This window comes from Ornithodoros turicata, chromosome 1 (genome assembly GCF_037126465.1).
Source record: "Ornithodoros turicata isolate Travis chromosome 1, ASM3712646v1, whole genome shotgun sequence".
Classification (NCBI taxonomy): Eukaryota; Metazoa; Arthropoda; class Arachnida; order Ixodida; family Argasidae; genus Ornithodoros; species Ornithodoros turicata.
The window spans coordinates 484967-507984 of NC_088201.1; the positions used below are offsets into that span (position 1 = coordinate 484967).

At 44.7% G+C, this 23018-nt stretch overlaps 1 protein-coding gene across 1 annotated transcript; it reads right to left on the reverse strand.

Moving 5' to 3' along the window:
- Positions 1-2240: 2240 nt before the first annotated feature.
- Positions 2241-8815, reverse strand: LOC135377211 (GDP-D-glycero-alpha-D-manno-heptose dehydrogenase-like). Its single transcript, XM_064609505.1, has 3 exons — positions 8794-8815; positions 3275-3333; positions 2241-3222 (listed from the first exon to the last, which is right to left on the reverse strand). Exons 2-3 carry the CDS (start codon positions 3321-3323, stop codon positions 2261-2263), a joined length of 1011 nt encoding a protein of 336 aa, XP_064465575.1. The 5' UTR covers positions 3324-3333; positions 8794-8815; the 3' UTR covers positions 2241-2260.
- Positions 8816-23018: the final 14203 nt, after the last annotated feature.

Below are 23018 nucleotides of genomic sequence, written 5' to 3' on the forward strand. Positions count from 1 at the left end.
TGCACCACTGGCTATCTTCTTTCATGGAGGCGTCGTCAATCCTCAACGACAGTCAGATCGGCTTTCGCCCCCGCTGCTCCATCTGGATGGCCCATGCGAAGTCAGATCCGTCAGGCGCGGGACAACTTTCTGCCCTTGTCACCCTGGATGTTGCCAAAGCCTACGACAGTGTTGAGCATAGCGTCCTTCTGCGTAGTATGACAGCGGTGGGTGAGCAACTTCCTCACTGCAAGATCCTTCTTCTGTTCGGATGGGTGGCTCTGCTCCTCGTCGTACGCCCAGCTCAGGGGTCCGTCCTATCTCCTCTTCTCTTCAACATCCTGATGAGCTCGCTCCCTTTGAACACTATGACGTACGCAGACGACATCGCCTTCTTCGCCTCATCTGCTTCCCTTCATACACTATATGAGACATTACAAACCCTCCGTGTCAGCATGGATGCACTCCGTCCACCTGTCCCTCAACGTGTTGAAATCAGCGGTGATCCTGTTCCCTGCTATCAGTCACCTCTCTGGTGACACTCGACCTGAGAATTGGCACAGAGCCCATCCGCCAAACAAACCTGCTCAAGTACCTCGGTGTCTGGTACGCTGGACTGGTGCCACCACACTGATCTTCTGAGTCAGAAAGCTGCGAAGACTTTAACCATCCTTCACCGCTGCTCAGGCACCCGCGTTGGCACGCGCAGGACTGCCCTGCTCTACATGTACAAATGCTACGTGCGCCCTGTTCTGGAATTCGGCTGCGTCCTCTTCTCTCACCTGCCCCACTATCGATTGAGAAGAAGGCCTTCCGAAGTACACGTCCAACCATGCGCTATACTCGGAAGCTCGGTTCCCCCTCTCGCTTCCGTCTTCTCACGGTTCTCGCCTGACGCTCGAGTCCTCTGGCGCTCAGGCACAACGAATCCCTTCGTGACATATCTCGTTGGCTAGGCAGACGGTGGCGTAGATCGAACACCCCCCAGCTTGTCTTTGCTCTTCTGGCTCAGATCTAGTTCCTCTGCCCGCCTCTATCCCCTTCCGTGCAGTTTGTCGAGGCTTTTCGACCTGGTGTCAGTCACGCCTGCCCCCGCAGGCTTGAGGCTGCCCTCGCTGACCACATTCGCCGCTTCGCCGACCACCTGGTGGTGGTCACGGATGCGTCTGTTTTGGACGTACGCGCTGGTGTCGGGATCCTTTTCTCCCACCTAGACGGACGCTTCCAGGTTCGCCTTCCCAACTACACCCCGGTTTTTGAAAGTGAATTCCTCGCTATTGTGCTGGCACTGCGAATGGTTCCTGCCGCGTTCAGAAAGATAATATTGCTTCTTTCTGACTCTCTGTCATTTCATCCTTGTCCAATCCTTCTAGTACACTGCTATCTCTCGTTCCCTCTCACATCGCGGAGATCGCCATCACGTGGACGCCTGGGCATCGTGGCATCTCCATCAACGAGACAGCTGACTGCCTGGCCAAGATGTCCCTGTCTGGGCCAATTATCGACATCTTGCCGCCGTTGGCTGAAGTCGTAAGAGCAAGGTTCCGAAGGCTCCTCGAGCTACCTGGGCGCCGCTCACCATCATGGCGTCCTGACTGCTGTGCTACATAGAAGTCACTCTGACACGCCTCCGATGCCTTACCCTCCCTCTGAACTTTTACACCGTGCTGGGGTTCACAACTCACAATCGTGCGCCCACTGCGACAAGGACGAGACTGTGGAGCACTTTCTTGTCCACTGTCGGTTGTACGCCAAGACTACTTGGTCTGTCCAGGCTTGGCGCTCCCTCTTCTCTGTCTTCCCTGCTGTCTTTCGGGGCCTCACACTCGGGGAGGTGGAACTGGGCTGTGGCATCCAACATCGCTGCCTTTATTACATTCAACCGTCGTTTCTAAAATCGCAACTGCTACTCCCATTCCTCCCATTTATCTAGGATGTCGTACTCTAGCCGGCTGATTCACCGCTAGCTCTTTAAGCACTACAACACCATCACTGCCCTGGCCAATCGCCCTTTGTGGCTAGCGGCCTCTGCCCCCTGGCTGAAGAAGAAGAAGATCTTTGTTTCGGTGATGCTTTTCCGGTGGGAAGAATTTATGCAGCCGACGACTCAACCAGGCATTGCGAGGAAAATCTTGGCCAAGTTGCAGGCCTACAACGTACATAAGCACAAGTAGCCACGATGTTTTCATGTCAACAAACATGGCAGCTGGGCACGCGCGTACCCGCTTTTGCCGAGGTGGCCGAAACCACAAAAAGACACCTCGAAAAGAAGCAGTTTTTATTAAGTGCAAACATTTCTGCTGGCCGCCAATTCATTGAACGACATGTGTGGCAGCGTTTTTATGAGTTCATCGATACCATTCTCAAGAGTTATGTGGGCATGGAAGCCAAGCCTTTGAATGCGCTCGTGAGATACTCTATAGTTCCTCTTGTCCTGATCTTCTCCATCCTCAGAGAATACAATCACACAGCCAGGAACCTTCTTTTGAATTCTTCTGGCCACTTCTCCTTTAGTCATGTTCATGGAATCGTCTCCAACATTAAACGCTCCACCTTGCATCCGGCCATAGTGGTCCAAAGCGAAGAGGAATGCTCGAGCCGTGTCTTTCACGTGGATGAATGTTCGGTGAAAATTGGCTTCGTATAGGTTGATTTTCTTTTCTTGCAAGGCTCTCTGTGTGAGGTCATTGACGAGAAGATCGATCCGCATTCGCGGTGAGACTCCAAACACGGTGGCCAGTCTCAAGGCGATTCCGCCGCGTTCGAGGACGACAGCTTCGCCTTCCGCTTTGGTTCGACCGTACAAAGAGAGGGGAGAGATCGGCGTGTCTTCCGTGCACAAGCCATTAGCGACGGCTCCGTAGCAAGAACCAGTCGACGCGTACACGAGTTTTTGATGCGGAAGCATGCACTGGACCACAGCTTGCGTTCCTTGCACGTTCACCGAAGTTGCTAAGTCCGGATTTTGGCTGCACGCCGGGTAGCCGACGATGGCGGCAAGGTGAATGACGGCGTCGACGTTCTCCATTGCTTTGCTCAGTGCTTCCACGTCCCGAACGTCACCATGAATTAGGGTTAAACGGCTGTTACCCACAACGGGAAGTAAGGGACTGACGCCCCAACGGAAGATGTCGTAAACGATGACGTGGTAATTCTGGTCGAGGAGCAAGGGTACGATACAGGAACCAAGGTAACCAGCACCTCCAGTAATTAGAATACGTTGTGGATGATGACACTTGTTCACTGAAAATTGAATCACTTGAAATTTAAAATATCGGCCTAGTATGCAACGCACCTGATCTACGGAAGGCAGCGCCGTTAGGTATGCCATTTGGGGTAAACATCTTGAGAGGCCTGCAATAAAGAAGCGCGTCATTATGCTGAAACCGCCTAGGTCAGCATTCACTGCAGGAGAGGATTTAGTCTGTTCTGGTGGTATACCCCGAAGTGGGTGCATGGACAGCTTCGAGCACAGGGCAATAGAATTCACACCCTACTAGTAGTATAAGACTTATGGGAAACTTCAAGATTGCCGCTAGGGCGGCGAGACCGTCGCGAATGTTTCGGGTCGCAACAGCTGTGCGGTCTCTCCGGTGGGTGGGCGGTTTACATGCAATTATAGAGCCGGCAACCCCGCAAAGCATTGCCAAAGGCACGCTTTTTTTTTTTTTTTTCGCCTGGGCCGACTACTGTCGCAATTTTTTTCCGTGCATTGTGAGTGGCGTGTGGGCGGTTTACATGCAAGCAACAGACATACACAAAAATACAAGTTGAAATATATACAGTCAAACCTCGCTTTACGAACACCCTTCGTTTCTCAGAAAATCGTTCGTAAATCGAGGTATTCGTAAATCGAGGTCCGAGGTGTACCTCACAAAACCACGGGAAATTGATTTGAATAAGTTTTATTATTGAAAATACTGCGTAATTGTGCTTTGCACCATACTTTCGGCAGGGTCTATCCTGTTTAGAAGAGATGACAGAAGTCTGACACTTGACTCATCCACCCGGTCCTCAAAGTACCGTATCGCGCGCGGATGAGACTGTTTGCAACGGCAAATATCACGCTTGTCACCGGCTGTCAGGACTGAACGCCTTCTCTTGGAATGGCAAGATGTTTCCATCTCGGAGACCTGGTCCAAAACTCACAATCGTTCGGCTGTAAACGCCGGAATTATTCTTTCAGGAAATGGTGAATCATGTTTGTGGAACCTAGTGGCGTTGGGACATTGTATGTTTGACCTTGGCAGCATGTACTGAGGAACTTTCATTATCCCCCGGTCCATTGGCCTGTCCTCTGTACGTTCATAACGCCCGTTCGTATATTGAGGTCAGAATGGCTTGGCTACTTTGGGACCGTTCCCTAGTAATCCGTTCATAGTTCGGATATCGAGGGTTCGTAAAACGAGGTCAAAATACACGGAAAAAGTTTGGTTCCCTGTGGAGCCGTTCGTAAGTTGAGGGAATTCGTATATCGAGGGTTCATAAAACGAGGTCTGACTGTATATATTAAAGCCAATTATACTGCCAACGTCAGAAGGAAAAAAAAAAAAACAGCCGAAAAACCTTCACGACCTCAAACAGAAGAAACAAAACACTACATATAATAAAGAATATACTGTGGGAGCTTATCAGCCACGTGCACTTGAGTGAGCAACCGGCCTGATGGCGCTGCAGTCGGAGCAAGCTCCTCAAAAGGGTTTTGGGAAACTGGGTAGTTCCCTTCTAGCTTGTACGCGATCAAGAGATCGGCGGGGTTCCTTGTTACTATTGGTAATAAACCTTTTTTTTCCTTGGTTATTTGGCTGTGCTGCGTTTCCTTGGTCGCTGAACGGACGGGCCGACGCCCCGGGAGTGGGAACCTTGGTTCCCACAATACTTACTCATTACCGGTATGATTCCAGAGCATTAAATAGGTATCACACGGAAAGAATCAAGTCCAATGCGTACACAATTTTGTTATTGGCAGTCATATCCGGGCATATACAGATTGATTTTTGATCGCATTTAGTATGATCCAAACAGATTAAGAACAATTATTGCTATACATACAAAAATTCTTCCCATATGCAATCAGAGCGTACTGCCAAAGAGCTTTCTAACCGGCTACGCTCTGTACAACGCCTGAAGGATACAACTGACGGGGGACGAATCGATCAATGAAATTCCTAGACATGATGCATCATTTTTTGTTTACAAAAATGATTATATTATGCGAAAACTTATCATATTTGTCAAATACATAATTGAAAGACTTCTTTTGTCAATGTATGACAGAATGATGCGTCTCAAACACCAGATGCAGGCGGAGTCTACAATTCTAATTACACTGGACATACATTAATTTTAGAGGTTTTTAGCTCGTAATGAGGTAAAAATACAAACTGTACACCAAAGATAATTTCTTGTTTAAATTTTTCACAATCAAACATTCTTACAAGTTTGATATTTTGAAAGATATAGATTAAAAAGTTTTCCATAGTCAGACACCCTATACATCACATTTGATTGTGCATTAAACGCTAATCGTGTAGATTTTCAAAGTTGTTGTAGAAACTATACGTTGAAGGGAATACGGACAATAGGGTGGAGTTTGAAATAATCTATGTTCATAATCACTAGGAAATAGTATTTTGCATTCATTATATTACAGATACTGCCACACAATAGTAAGTGTTTAATTAAAATTTGTCCAGGTGTTGCAAGCTACGAAATTAATTGTAGAGTGCGTAATTTTCACAATACGCAAACTTTAGATACGCGTATGATACTTGACGACACACTAAGGTTTAATCAAAGTTGGATTTCTTTGTACACTACGACACAATGTGGATTCTCATTGCCGTGGAGATTGATAGTTTTTTTCGGAGGAAGTTTACTTGGAACTGTAAGAAAAAGTGTGACGTTCGACGATCAAGTCGTTTCCCGAAACAAGCAACACACTCGCTTGCAGTAGCGCGTTAGCGTCGGGAAGGTGTGTTGCCGAACGTTTTCCACGTCACACGCCTCATTTAATAAGAAATTTGTTCATTAAAAGTTGTGTCATGTTGGAACAAAACATATGCAACTTAGCCTCCCTGTCGTGCTCCAAATTCCTTACAGCACTTAATAAGAAAGTCCAAAGTTTCTCGTTTTGATCGATTGTTTGAGAATTATTTCGATATTATTTTCCACTGTTATTTGCGTGTTGGACGATGCGGCGGTTTGGCTCTCTCTATTAGTGCTGGCTATTGATCGTGTTGTGTTGTTTCTAATTCCAGTTATTTCCTTAAGTCTGCGTATTTAATAAGAAATTAGTTAATTAAAAGTTGTGTCATGTTGGAACAAAGCATATGCAACTTAGCTTCCCTATTGTGCTCGAAATTCCTTACAGCACTTAATAAGAAAGTCCCAACTGTATGGTAATGTTGGCTGTCGGAAATTGTTAGTGTCGCAATGATATAGATTCATTGAAAACTTGTGTGTATGATTGCCAATAATAAAATTGTGTATGTATAGGCTTTGATTCTTTCTGTGTGATACCTCCTTGATAATATATAATATATATATATATAATATATAATATATATATATAATATATATATATAATATATATATATATATATATATATATATAATATATAATATATAATATATTTCAACTTGTACTTTTCTGTATGTCTGTTGTCTATACTTGCATGTAAAACACCCACCGCGCACGGGAAAAAAAATTGCGAAAGGAGTCTGCCCAGGCGCGACGGTGGCACCGCTTGGCCGCGCCACCCACCGGAGAGACCGCGCAGCTTTTGCGACCCGGCAATGTTGGAGTTTCTCATAAGCCCTATACTACTCCTACTCCTCATTATATCGCAGTCTACTCCAGCACTTACTATCGTGTATCATATAGCGTTTCCCTTCAGATTCCTCTAGAAATAGCCGCCTTCGAAGATCAGGAGACTCAACCCTGTGCACTTCCCTTCTCCCAAGTCGCCCAATTTCCCTCCGAGCGAGATATTTTTTGCTCCCCACTGTTTTTCTTCGTTTTAGTGTCATCCTTTTCGTTCTGTACACCTCCGGTTCTCAAATCGGCGATCTTTCCTGACAACTTTCGGTTGTTGTTCATGGATCACAAAACTACTCATCCTGAAACTTACCTTGCCTCGTGCAGGTGTTTTAATGCTAACCCGCTTAGAGCACAAGAAACTTTAGCTAGGGCAGGCCGTCCTCAAAACTAGCCCGATTAGGGCGCAAATAATTTCCTTGACACACCGTGCACCATACAAGCCCGTTTAGGGCGTGATTCATCACATTTAGAGCATACTTTCTGTACTAGCTCGCTTAGGGCATAAGTTTTTCTCTGTATTACCCTGCCACATGTGTGACTTCTCCCATAGCGCTATGGCAAATTTCGTTCGATAAAAGCCCGCTTCAGAGCACTGACTCTGTACCTCCTCTGTGCTGGTCCGCACAGAGCTCGAGAGTGGCTCTTTACGAGGCAATCCAACTTCTCCTGACTGCGTCCCCCTTGGTTCCTTTTCGAGCCTCTGAGGGGAATTCCTATATGCTCCTCCCTGAGGGTGCCTTCTGCAACAAATCCTCTTCTGCCTTCTTTAGAAATGGCCTTCCCTGGTCGTGATGCACGAATGGATGCCATGGAGCAGCAGCTCGCTGCCATTGTCGCCTTCCTGCAAGATTCTATGGCACACCGGCAAAATGTAATATTTGACGGTCTGGAAGAGGTGCCAGTCACTGGAGAAGAAAGTTTGATCTTTCTTGTTTGAAAGTTTGAAAGTTTGAAATCTTGAAGTTTGAGATTTTGAGATCCCGCAAGACCCCGCCTTGGGGGCCAGCTCCGAATCTGCCTCGACAAACCCCACCTTGGGGGCCCCGCCAGATCCAGCCATGAGGACCGTGGGGGCTTCAACAGACCCCACCATGAGATACTGACTCGAGCAGCTACAGGATTCCAACCTGGAGCTGCTGGAGGGCAGTTCTCCTCGCTGGAGCGGTCGAAGACCGGCAGAGGCGGTGACCAGAGCCACTGCCATCGTAGCCCGAACGCCTCATCCTGAAAGAGCGTACTCTAGCGGCCTTCCCGGTCCACGCTGCAGGCACTACCAGAACCAGAAGCAGCAGAAACGCAGCCCGATTATTTGGGCGCCATTTTTTGACGAGCATTCAAGAGAATGTGGCCCTTCACTGGACTGAAGTGGCCAGCAGCAATCCCTTTTCGGCACCCCCTAGGGCCGGCCAACAGAGGGAGAGTCTACAGTCGCGGCACTGTTTCTGGCCCGCAGGTGTTCCCAAAACTCCTGGCCTTCTTTCGGGCACTCGGGTTGTAATCTACCTCGTAATCAGTCCTCACATCGCTTGGCTTCCAGGTCAATGCCGCAAAGTCCCACACTCTTCCATGTCAGTGCCTCCGCCATTTCTCGCTCAATACCGAAACCGTCAGTCTTCCACCCGAAAAGATGGAATCCCTTTCCAACCTTCTGAGAAGTACGTTATCCAAACAGGTTTTCCCTGCCCCCTTACATTACACAGCACTGTCTCGAGGCACTTGGGACGCTCCAATACCCTTATCAGCAGAGGCTTCTAATTGCCTCCTTCCATGATCCTATCCTATTGCACTATCAACGTATACAGGTCGGCAATTTCTCAATCTGTACCAGGGGGCATTGACTTGGGTAGACACCCCCTCGTCTCGATCTACAACACATCCCCAGCACACAGAGCTGTGGCTAATTTCAAGCGTTACGTCCTACTTGCGCTCGTTACGTGGCGACACTGAGCTCCCTTTAGTCAAGTTGTCCTACAGATTGGTCATGTTCTTACTCTGTCGACAGCTGTCCTCTCTCACCAGATGGTTGGGCTCTTGCAGGAGTATAAGGAAGACATGCAGGCACCCCATTCCTGCCCTTTCATCTGACGACCATCTTTGTAGCTAGAACAGAACCACTCCGGGAAGCAATAATCCAGCTTCTACTCTCTACCCGCAAACCTCATGATGCTGCCTCTAGGGACACGATTGCTCAATGGCTGAAACGGGTATTGCAGGCTGCAGGTCTAAGTGCACATCCGCAAAGGGAGCATGAGCAGAATTGGCGGACACCCCGATTTAGTTCACGAAAGTGGCACCACGTGGCGTATCTACCTTCAACTCTCCCTCATGTTCTTTTCCCCCTTTCTTCCTATCCTTTCCCTTGTGCTCTTCGATACCCCGTCGGTAATCCCGCTGCCATACGCACAACGGAGTACAATGTGCTCTTCTGGCCTAGATCTTCAAGTACACCAACAAAGCTGTGAAAACCAGTAGAGCTTGGCCGTGTCGTGTGTTTTGAGATTTTGCCAGTCGTTTTCCCCCTGCGAAGGAGTCGCGTTTGACAAAATCGTCTGCGAGGTTTCTCTCGGACTGCCAAACAGAAATTTCACGAACTTTGTTGAGTGATAGCGCATGGTGTGTAAAAAACAAAGTCCGAGCTGCTATGGGAGAAAAGAGAAAGGTCCCGTGCGCGCCTACGCGGTATATCGATGTCCGTGAATACAAAAAAAAAAAAAAGAGAAAAAAAAGAACCGCATTACCTTTACTGCCCGCTATGGTTTAGTGAGCATCGTCATGAGAAAATGAGAATATGTCACAGCCTAGCGAGTTATGTTTTAGAAGGAAAAAAAGAAACAAACAAGCTCGTTTCAGAGTAAAGTTCTGGTTTCGGTACCAGGTTTCTTGTCTTGATCGCCCTACAGTATACGGGGAAATTTCGATATCTGCGTGTATTCCGTATTGTTAGCTGTGCTCCTAACAAATGTTACAGTTAGAAGAAATTTTGTCATTACACGAAAAATATAATCATCTGTTTTTTTTTTTTAAATCTCCAATTATAAAGTGCAGTATCAGTTACTGCGCAGTAGGTGTATTCGCAAGATTTCAATCTATGCAAAAGGTGAAAACAGTTCACTTTTGATCGAAGTCATCAATAATACAAGGACAAATAAAATGTGTCAGCGTAGCATGTCGTCTTCTTTAGTGCGTCACTGAGGACAGAAAGAAAACCGAAACAGAGGCCGTCGTGAAACCACAGACATGTACTCAAAAACGCTATTCTCTGAAATGTAGCAGGTCACTGTTTCTTCCTGCAGAGGTACATTTCTCGTACTGGGCTCACTTCTTCGATACCAATGAACGAGCTTCGTGTGTGTATGTGTCGTCCCCTCCTTCGCTTTTTCAGTCGTCTACGGGGCCGTCTCAGACTATCGGATTGACAATTTCAACAGCATTGTCCATTATTGTGTTTGACATTACGGTGCAGGGATCCAGGACAATTGCTCACCGGACAATTGGTCACCAAAAAACTCCTGAAGCCGGATAGTTGCTAACCGCCTCTTTCACCGCACTTATATGTCACGATTTTTGTTCTCAGATGTCATAATATTATCATAATCAGTCCGCGCCACGGAATGCGGTAAGGTGGTTGCATGCTTTGCCCCCCCGCCCGCTGGAAGCACAGGGCTGCCCCCCCCCCCATGAAAAAAATCCGATAAGAACGCCCCATGGACGCAGGTCCTGACAAAGACTCTTCAAGCGTGCCTGCATCTCTCGCCTGAACGACCTCTCGCCTCCCCGTCTTCACTGGTGGATTTCCTAGCTATTTGAAGCAACTTAGACAGCTAAAAATGAAGTGTATCTAACATTAAAAAGTCAAGCGCCATAAACGCGAAATCAAATCACAATATAAGTGTGGTGAGAGGCCCGGTGAGTAATTGTCCGGCTTCAACGGTTCTGTGGTGAGCAATTGTCCGGCCTCAGCAATCTTTTTTTTTTGTGTGTGTGTGAGCAATTGTCCGCGCCCCACGGTGCAGGACGTCTCGGTGTACGGACATTTTGGTGTACGGACTAACGGGAGTAGGACAAAATGTAGTTGTGGATGTGAAAGAAAAAAATTATCCCGCAGGCTCCTGCGCGCCCAAAAGTACAAGCGCATGGTTTCGCACGGCTCATGAAACACATCACAACTGACCAGGTGGTGCTACCATTTGTTCTCCCGATTTGTTAAAGTTCGGAGACACATTTGTTTTTAATGAGTTTATGTCGAAAAGTCGAAGGGCGGATTATAACAAGACCGAAAAATAAAGAGTTCCAAGAGGATGTCGCAACTATTAAATATATCTTTAGGAGTAAGTGAAAGGCCGATAAATACACTAGATTATTACACTAATGCTTCGCCTCTACCGACATAACCCACTAGTACGGGAGTCCTACCACGCTTCCATGCTTGTGCACATGTATGCTTCAGTCATGCGTGTGGTTAAAAACATGACGTTGAAATTTGATGTTCCTCTCTAGCCGCCCTCCCTCACCAGCCGCAACGAAGTGTGTTCTCCTGAAAGAAACATTTTTCTGTTGTACTGTGTCACTGAACGCGACACATAACTTGAGAAAACAGCGGGCAAAAGACTTGGTGAGCATTTGTCTGCTTTGAGCTTTCGTACTGTGAGCAAATGCCCAGGATTCGCATTTTTGAGCGTGCAGGAGCCTGCGGGACCGTTTTTATTTTATTTTTCGCCCACGCAACCACCGACCTTTTTTTTCTACACCCAGCGGGATCCAGGACATTTGCTCACCGGACATTTGGGCACCGTCCGAATGCTTAGGGCGGACCAATGCTCAACAGGATTTTTACGTGCGTCCTGTTTTCAAAAATTATGTGTCGTGTTTGGTGGCAACAGTATACCTAATAATAATGATAATAATATAATAATAATCATCATCATCATCGGATCCGGACATTTCGGTGCATAACGTTGCTGACGTATCCCGGAAAAACGGTCTCGGGAATGGCTGTCACAATGTCGACATATCGTAACAAAATAAAGGGAAGAGGGCGGCTTGGCATCAAAAGTAGTGTTGTCAAGGAGTTTGGTTTACATAGAGAAGAACGTGCTTTACGTATTTTTTGTGTATTATAAATTTAAGACCTGATCTGCATGTGTTTGTGGTCTCTGGTGGCTTTTAAACATTTGGGGAATTTTCTTTCTTAATATTCTACACCCCACGTTCTGGTCGGTGCTGTACAGATATTTATTTTTTGCTTATTTTTTCAAGAGTAGATGAAGAATTGCTTTGTCATTTTGTAGTGAGTATTATCTCGAAAAGGGTATCCTCAAGGTACGGATACTATGCAATTTGAATTCCATTTGTTAGATCTTGAGTGGAAGCATTTGATTAGATGTTATTCCCATTGTATTTCTACATACTTTTTCCTCGGTGATGGCCGCGTATTTTCAAGGCCTAAACAACGACATAGAATTACCGTGGTGCCCCTCCAAAAGCTGTTAGACTCGCTAGCCATAAAATTATTGCGGTGTCCTAAAATAATAAAATAATTTCAAATAATAAATTACGTGATTGACAATTATACAGGGTGCTTGCTCTCACGTGTCCAGAAATTTTATTTAAAGCGAACGATAAAAGAGAAACGAGCTCCATTTTTTAGCTACTTGAGAAAGCAGTACCTGTTGCTTACACAAGTAACAGAAAAGTACCACTTGGTTTTCTTTTATCGCTCGCTTTAAATATGATTTCTGGACACTTTAGAGCATACACCCTGTATACTGCTTCTGTGGTTTCACCTCAATCTTTTGTTTTCGTAATTCGAGAGCAAAAGCTGACTGACTGAACCTATGCGTAGTGCAAGTCGGAGTACATTAAACGTGTTACTTTTGTCGCTCAAGTCAATTTTTTTTTTTTGTATAGTGTTTCGTTTACTGCGGACCGCATTATTTTTAACATAATTCATCACAATGAATCACTCCGGGGATGGCCATAATATGATAAAATGGCTTATTCCATGCTTTAAGACTTTTGTTCCATTTATGGAAACTTGAAGGGCAGCGGGAAGGTGCAGAGTTTTTATCGACACCAGAACACGGGAACGCGACATGGTAACTTGGTAAGCTTTTTGGAATACAAGGGAAATAACGTCTAACCAAATGCTTACACCAAAGCGGTAACCGACAAGTCCTCAACAAATTGAATTAAAATTGTATAATATCATAATTGATATTGTTTGTTGCAATAAAATGAGTTGAGTTGAGTTATCAGTACCTTGAATATACCCACTTCGAGATAATACTACAAAATGACAAAGAAATTCTTCATCTACTCTTGGAAAAAGGAAAGAAAAATGAATATCTGTACAGCAGCGACTACAACATGGGGCGCAAAATATTAAAAAAGAAAATGCCCCAAAAGTTTAAAAGCCACGACAGACCACGATCACATGCAGAATAGGTATTAAACCTATAATAGTAAACCAAAAAGCACGTTCTTCTCTATGTAAACCAAATTCCTTTACAGCACTACATTTTATGCCAAGCCGCCCTCTTCCCTTTGTTTTATTACGATATGTCGACATCGTGGCAGCCATTCCTGGGACCATTTTTCCCGGAACCGACGTTGCAGTGATCTCCAGCCCCCGCCGCTGTAACGCTTTGCACCAAAACGTCCGTGCACCGAAATGTCCTAGACCCAGTAATAATAAACTATTGTCCCAGGAGAACGTACTGTGCAAACATAGTAAAAATCACTTCTGCCACTAGAGTTATAGTAACAGTTACGTTTTTAGAGTAACGCGTGCAACTCTGAGAATAGCATACAATACAACAAGTGCAGACGCCCATCACGGCTTTCGTACGTTGACTTCGTCGAAACTAACATTCCCATTTTTACTTTATTCACATCACATCACATCACATCACGCTTTCGTACGTGCATATGACTCTTAACGTTTCAGGCCCGTATCAGGCCAGGAACTTGAAAACACGGAAACACTACATTTCACGTCTTTGTTGCATCGCACTTGTTATTTCTAGCTTGTACTGCAGAAAACCAAACTAAAAATTCCACTGGGATGCCTTTGCTTTGTGTATTTGGGGAGAAGGTTGCTGCTTCCTTTTTGTGGTTCCAGAGCAAACTGTCCAGCGGGGTGCACAATTCCCTTATTTCAACTTCTGCGTCCCGGTTCTTTGGCAAGAAACAACCGGCTCATTTCAACCGACCCCAATTCACTCGTCGCATTGCTTCTCCCGGCGAGTCAGACATTCCTCCATTGTCGCGTTCAACCTAAGAATGGCATTGTCCGTGCATCCTGTTCTCCCTTCATGGGAGTTGGGACAGGGAACTGGGCTACAACCTCTGTCACGTGGAAGGCCTGTAGAAATTTTTAGGTAGTGTACGTCACAGGAAAATTCAACCATCAAATTATGCCCATATTATTTATAGTTCTGAGGTATAGCAATGCATTTGCAATGACTTGTGAAAAGCACATAAATCCCATACAGCATGTGTAAACTACAATTGTCTGCGCCTTGTGCTTTCACATATAAAACATTGTTGCGTCTAATTTACTTATACTTCGCTACCGCAAAGAAGAAACATTAAAACACAAAGAACATTAAAATCGGGGTGAATGAATTCCAGAAGTGAGCGGGGTCAACCACGTCATTGAGGTATATTTAAAATGCTGTAAATACAAAATGTATCGTCACATGCCACCAGTGACAACCACCATGCCAGTGGCACGTTGCGACTTTCCCTATTATATTCTGTAAAATTGAAGGAGCCATGCCTTTGTACTAGAACCTCAATCACTCTTCCAGAGTAGAACAACGAAATTAACCACGGTTTTCAAAGATTCGCACGTCAGTGTAAAATGTACAGACAACTATATTAATTTATGACATCTCAAATACCTGTCAGATAACGTTCAATCACGCTACAAATGTGGTACAATTATCAATGTGGTAGTCTCACCGACCAAACGCTCAAGGCGTAAAAATGCTCACCAAGCTTTTTGCGTTCCTGTTGTTTTCGCAAGTGTCGTAAACAAGGAGAAATGGCCAAGAGAGACCGAAGGGCACGGCCAGCCGGGGCGTCGGTACCTCTTTTCCCTGAATTGTTCGAAATCGTTATGTGTCGTGTTTGGTTTGTAGCACAGTATGAAATGTTTGTTGCAGGAGTACACACTTTGTTGTGGCTTGGGGGATCATCATGTTTTCAACCACGCGCATGACTGAAGCTCCTTACAAGTAAAATAATTCAAACACGTGCACAAGCACGATAGGACTCAACTGGTAATGGGATATATCAATAAAAGCTGAGCAGAAGCGCAGGGCATTCATTGGTCGTTCATTCACCTCAAAAGGTATCTTTAATAGTTGCGAAGCAGACTGATTTAACTAGTGAAAATTTCGCGTGACTGACAAGTGTAAAAGTGTATAAAAATAGCGCGGTATCAGAATAAGCGTGGTCGTTTCTTGCCGTGAACTCTGCTTTTCTTTTTTTTTAATGCCTCAACAGCTACATAGTATCCTCGTCCAGACGGCCGTCCCAGACGCCAAAATGACATTTTGATCAACTTTGATTGATAATAACACTTGATATAAAATTGATATCAGAGATGTCATCATCTAATTATTTAGTCTGTATATTATTAAGTAATATCCCAGAGTATCGGACTCGGGTCTCGTTCCCCTGTTGCACCCACGGTCGGCGCGTTTGCTCAAATCTTCGTCAAGACGGCCGTCCCAGACGCCAAAATGACATTTTGATCAACTTTGATTGATAATAACACTTGATATAAAATTGATATCAGAGATGTCATCATCTAATTATTTAGTCTGTATATTATTAAGTAATATCCCAGAGTATCGGACCCGGGTCTCGTTCCCCTGTTGCACCCACGGTCGGCGCGTTTGCTCAAATCCTCGTCCAGACGGCCGTCCCAGACGCCAAAATGACATTTTGATCAACTTTGATTGATAATAACACTTGATACAAAATTAATATCAGAGATGTCATCATCTAATTATTTAGTCTGTATATTATTAATTAATATCCCAGAGTATCGGACCCGGGTCTCGTTCCCCTGTTGCACCCACGGTCGGCGCGTTTGCTCAAATCCTCGTCCAGACGGCCGTCCCAGACGCCAAAATGACATTTTGATCAACTTTGATTGATAATAACACTTGATATAAAATTAATATCAGAGATGTCATCATCTAATTATTTAGTCTGTATATTATTAATTAATATCCCAGAGTATCGGACCCGGGTCTCGTTCCCCTGTTGCACCCACGGTCGGCGCGTTTGCTCAAATCCTCGTCCAGACGGCCGTCCCAGACGCCAAAATGACATTTTGATCAACTTTGATTGATAATAACACTTGATATAAAATTAATATCAGAGATGTCATCATCTAATTATTTAGTCTGTATATTATTAATTAATATCCCAGAGTATCGGACCCGGGTCTCGTTCCCCTGTTGCACCCACGGTCGGCGCGTTTGCTCAAATCCTCGTCCAGACGGCCGTCCCAGACGCCAAAATGACATTTTGATCAACTTTGATTGATAATAACACTTGATATAAAATTAATATCAGAGATGTCATCATCTAATTATTTAGTCTGTATATTATTAATTAATATCCCAGAGTATCGGACCCGGGTCTCGTTCCCCTGTTGCACCCACGGTCGGCGCGTTTGCTCAAATCCTCGTCCAGACGGCCGTCCCAGACGCAAAATGACATTTTGATCAACTTTGATTGATAATAACACTTGATATAAAATTGATATCAGAGATGTCATCATCTAATTATTTAGTCTGTATATTATTAATTAATATCCCAGAGTATCGGACCCGGGTCTCGTTCCCCTGTTGCACCCACGGTCGGCGCGTTTGCTCAAATCCTCGTCCAGACGGCCGTCCCAGACGCCAAAATTACATTTTGATCAACTTTGATTGATAATAACACTTGATATAAAATTGATATCCCAGATGTCATAATCTAATTATTTAGTCTGTATATTATTAAGTAATATCCCAGAGTATCGGACCCGGGTCTCGTTCCCCTGTTGCACCCACGGTCGGCGCGTTTGCTCAAATCTTCGTCAAGACGGCCGTCCCAGACGCCAAAATGACATTTTGATCAACTTTGGTTGGTAATAACACTTGATATAAAATTGATATCAGAGATGTCATCATCTAATTAGCTAGTCTGTATATCATTAATTAATGTCCCAGAGTATCGGACCCGGGTCTCGTTCCCCTGTTGCACCCACGGTCGGCGCGTTTGCTCAAATCCTCGTCCAGACGGCCGTCCCAGACGCCAAAATGACATTTTGATCAACTTTGATTGATAATAACACTTGATATAAAATTAATATCAGAGATGTCATCATCTAATTATTTAGTCTGTATATTATTAATTAATATCCCAGAGTATCGGACCCGGGTCTCGTTCCCCTGTTGCACCCACGGTCGGCGCGTTTGCTCAAATCCTCGTCCAGACGGCCGTCCCAGACGCCAAAATGACATTTTGATCAACTTTGATTGATAATAACACTTGATATAAAATTAATATCAGAGATGTCATCATCTAATTATTTAGTCTGTATATTATTAATTAATATCCCAGAGTATCGGACCCGGGTCTCGTTCCCCTGTTGCACCCACGGTCGGCGCGTTTGCTCAAATCCTCGTCCAGACGGCCGTCCCAGACGCCAAAATGACATTTTGATCAACTTTGATTGATAATAACACTTGATATAAAATTAATATCAGAGATGTCATCATCTAATTATTTAGTCTGTATATTATTAATTAATATCCCAGAGTATCGGACCCGGGTCTCGTTCCCCTGTTGCACCCACGGTCGGCGCGTTTGCTCAAATCCTCGTCCAGACGGCCGTCCCAGACGCCAAAATGACATTTTGATCAACTTTGATTGATAATAACACTTGATATAAAATTAATATCAGAGATGTCATCATCTAATTATTTAGTCTGTATATTATTAATTAATATCCCAGAGTATCGGACCCGGGTCTCGTTCCCCTGTTGCACCCACGGTCGGCGCGTTTGCTCAAATCCTCGTCCAGACGGCCGTCCCAGACGCAAAATGACATTTTGATCAACTTTGATTGATAATAACACTTGATATAAAATTGATATCAGAGATGTCATCATCTAATTATTTAGTCTGTATATTATTAATTAATATCCCAGAGTATCGGACCCGGGTCTCGTTCCCCTGTTGCACCCACGGTCGGCGCGTTTGCTCAAATCCTCGTCCAGACGGCCGTCCCAGACGCCAAAATTACATTTTGATCAACTTTGATTGATAATAACACTTGATATAAAATTGATATCCCAGATGTCATAATCTAATTATTTAGTCTGTATATTATTAAGTAATATCCCAGAGTATCGGACCCGGGTCTCGTTCCCCTGTTGCACCCACGGTCGGCGCGTTTGCTCAAATCTTCGTCAAGACGGCCGTCCCAGACGCCAAAATGACATTTTGATCAACTTTGGTTGGTAATAACACTTGATATAAAATTGATATCAGAGATGTCATCATCTAATTAGCTAGTCTGTATATCATTAATTAATGTCCCAGAGTATCGGACCCGGGTCTCGTTCCCCTGTTGCACCCACGGTCGGCGCGTTTGCTCAAATCCTCGTCCAGACGGCCGTCCCAGACGCCAAAATGACATTTTGATCAACTTTGATTGATAATAACACTTGATATAAAATTAATATCAGAGATGTCATCATCTAATTATTTAGTCTGTATATTATTAATTAATATCCCAGAGTATCGGACCCGGGTCTCGTTCCCCTGTTGCACCCACGGTCGGCGCGTTTGCTCAAATCCTCGTCCAGACGGCCGTCCCAGACGCCAAAATGACATTTTGATCAACTTTGATTGATAATAACACTTGATATAAAATTAATATCAGAGATGTCATCATCTAATTATTTAGTCTGTATATTATTAATTAATATCCCAGAGTATCGGACCCGGGTCTCGTTCCCCTGTTGCACCCACGGTCGGCGCGTTTGCTCAAATCCTCGTCCAGACGGCCGTCCCAGACGCAAAATGACATTTTGATCAACTTTGATTGATAATAACACTTGATATAAAATTGATATCAGAGATGTCATCATCTAATTATTTAGTCTGTATATTATTAATTAATATCCCAGAGTATCGGACCCGGGTCTCGTTCCCCTGTTGCACCCACGGTCGGCGCGTTTGCTCAAATCCTCGTCCAGACGGCCGTCCCAGACGCCAAAATTACATTTTGATCAACTTTGATTGATAATAACACTTGATATAAAATTGATATCCCAGATGTCATAATCTAATTATTTAGTCTGTATATTATTAAGTAATATCCCAGAGTATCGGACCCGGGTCTCGTTCCCCTGTTGCACCCACGGTCGGCGCGTTTGCTCAAATCTTCGTCAAGACGGCCGTCCCAGACGCCAAAATGACATTTTGATCAACTTTGGTTGGTAATAACACTTGATATAAAATTGATATCAGAGATGTCATCATCTAATTAGCTAGTCTGTATATCATTAATTAATGTCCCAGAGTATCGGACCCGGGTCTCGTTCCCCTGTTGCACCCACGGTCGGCGCGTTTGCTCAAATCTTCGTCAAGACGGCCGTCCCAGACGCCAAAATGACATTTTGATCAACTTTGGTTGATAATAACACTTGATATAAAATTGATATCAGAGATGTCATCATCTAATTATTTAGTCTGTATATTATTAAGTAATATCCCAGAGTATCGGACCCGGGTCTCGTTCCCCTGTTGCACCCACGGTCGGCGCGTTTGCTCAAATCCTCGTCCAGACGGCCGTCCCAGACGCCAAAATGACATTTTGATCAACTTTGATTGATAATAACACTTGATACAAAATTAATATCAGAGATGTCATCATCTAATTATTTAGTCTGTATATTATTAATTAATATCCCAGAGTATCGGACCCGGGTCTCGTTCCCCTGTTGCACCCACGGTCGGCGCGTTTGCTCAAATCCTCGTCCAGACGGCCGTCCCAGACGCCAAAATGACATTTTGATCAACTTTGATTGATAATAACACTTGATATAAAATTAATATCAGAGATGTCATCATCTAATTATTTAGTCTGTATATTATTAATTAATATCCCAGAGTATCGGACCCGGGTCTCGTTCCCCTGTTGCACCCACGGTCGGCGCGTTTGCTCAAATCCTCGTCCAGACGGCCGTCCCAGACGCCAAAATGACATTTTGATCAACTTTGATTGATAATAACACTTGATATAAAATTAATATCAGAGATGTCATCATCTAATTATTTAGTCTGTATATTATTAATTAATATCCCAGAGTATCGGACCCGGGTCTCGTTCCCCTGTTGCACCCACGGTCGGCGCGTTTGCTCAAATCCTCGTCCAGACGGCCGTCCCGGACGCCAAAATGACATTTTGATCAACTTTGATTGATAATAACACTTGATATAAAATTAATATCAGAGATGTCATCATCTAATTATTTAGTCTGTATATTATTAATTAATATCCCAGAGTATCGGACCCGGGTCTCGTTCCCCTGTTGCACCCACGGTCGGCGCGTTTGCTCAAATCCTCGTCCAGACGGCCGTCCCAGACGCCAAAATGACATTTTGATCAACTTTGATTGATAATAACACTTGATATAAAATTGATATCAGAGATGTCATCATCTAATTATTTAGTCTGTATATTATTAATTAATATCCCAGAGTATCGGACCCGGGTCCCGTTCCCCTGTTGCACCCGGGGTGTGCCCTTTGGATATCCGGAAGGAATAGTCCTTCGCCTTTCGAACTGTTTCCGAGTTTCGACGCATGCGTATTACGGTAATACTAGAACTTAGTGCGCGGGACGCCTAAGAACGGATGCTTGTCTGGGACGCATGTTTAAAGGCCCAGGGTGCATCAGGGTTAACACTCACACACCGTGCGGTGGTTGATATGCGGCCTGGAGGATGTACTGATTCAAAATAGGCTATGACATTTCAAAAATTTTACTTTCTTTGTCGAAAAATCATGGTCTAAAAATGGGTCCTGTGCAAAAATCGACGAAATCCCCATAGGCGCAATGCATTAAAATTCATTTGACCTGGGTGCACTAGATATACATTCTGCTGCTGCCATTCTTGTTTCCAGGAGTTCTTTACATGTTGTTCTTACTTCTTAGACGATGACATCTTAAAATTTTTATTCGGTTTTGGTGTTAATTGGCATAAACGCAATTTCTCATTGTACTCCTGTCCTGTAAGGCCGCTTCCCGCAATGCAGTTCGGTATAGCGGTGGAGCGTGCCGACGGGAGGGTGACCGCGAATTCTGCGAATGCTTCGATCACCGAGGTGGCTGATTGGTCGTCTGAGTCTACCACAGCAGGGCTCGCTTTGGAAGACAAATATTGAGTTGAGCGTTGAACATGCTATGTAATATATGATAGTAAGTGCTGGAGTAGACTGAAATATATTTATCAGTTTTAACGAATGGTACTTACCTCAGGTTGAAGCTGGAGTTATATCAAGTATACGTAAGCACGTACTATCATGAGGAACAGTCCCACCTTTTGTCCCCTCCCTTACCGTGGACCTTATTCTGCGTTTCTTTTCACTTGCAGCATCCACCTGGAGTTTCCGAGGGCATGCAAGGCCTGCCTCATGAACCTATGGCTTAACGTCCTAGAAAAATGAACAAATAAATATGTTCACATCGTGCTCGAATATTTCCCTGGAATACACAACTCTCCACGTCAGACGGCGAAAGAGGGGAGGGTTGAGTCTTTGAAGGGAAACATGATAGTAAAGGGGCGTTCACACGGGCCGATTTTCAGCACCAACTCAGACCAACTCGAAGCAACGTCTTTGGACCAACTTCAAGACGGTACCGTCTCCACGTTCACACGTACCAACTCGTTAGCTCCGCCCACAACGAACCTTACGGCAATCGGGGTGTCTCTAAGATAAAAGGGATTACGCTGCCTGTCGAGGCGGTGTTTCAAGGATACTTGAAATGAATGTAGATAAGGGGAAGTTCCTCCACAGAAATGACATTATCGGGTGTTATCGTGTACGAAGATATCACCAAAGTATCCGTTTTTATCTTCACATTGGTTTTGTAATGTCAATGTCGTCCGCCATGACGGAGGCAAACGACGTACTGCCGAGCATTGCTGTTGCAGGAGAGAAAGAGACAAAGAATGGCCGGCAAATAGAGTTCAATTTGAACATCGTGGATCATGTGCCAACCACGTGGAACGGCACAACGACAGACGACAAGTGTGGACTTGGCGGGCAGCCAAGGGGTACTTGGGGGTACTTGGCGGGCGCTTATGGTCAAATGATCCAACGAGTCAAATGTTCCAACAGGTCATAAGCTCCAAAAAGTCACGTGACAGGCGAGTCAAAAGCTCCAAAGCGTCAAATGCTCCAACCGCGTCAAAAGATCCACACGGGTTCCGTATTGTTCAATATTATCTCGTCCTCTGAGCGTCAAATGCTCCAACCGCGTCAAAAGATCCACACGGGTTCCGTATTATTCAATATTATCTCGTCCTCTAACCAACTTTCTAGCGATGCCTTGTACCAGAAAGTTTTTTGTTTTTTTTTTTTCGAAGAACAACATCCAGTGAAACTCAAGTCGAAAGGGTAACGTACTCTTCAGTGTTTTCGTGTCCCCTGCCATGTATGTAAACTTATTAACCTTGGACATGGGCAATGACCGTAACCCCTGAACGACAGGAATGGGCTTATTCTGGGAAGCAGGACGTCGTGTGCAAACTTGGAGTTGAAGTCAGTAATTCCGTATTGTTCAATATTATCTCGTCCTCTGACCGAAGAAGAACGTCCAGTGAAACTCAAGTCGAAAGAGTAACGTAACGTGTACAAAGGGTTCGTTGCACTCATCAGTATTTTCTTGTCCCCTGCCATGTATGTAAACTTATTAACCTTGGACATGGTCAATGACCGTAACCCCTGAACGACAGGAATGGGCTTATTCTGGGAAGCAGGACGTCGTGTGCAAACTTGGAGTTGAAGTCAGTAATTCCGTATTGTTCAATATTATCTCGTCCTCTGACCGAAGAAGAACGTCCAGTGAAACTCAAGTCGAAAGAGTAACGTAACGTGTACAAAGGGTTCGTTGCACTCATCAGTATTTTCT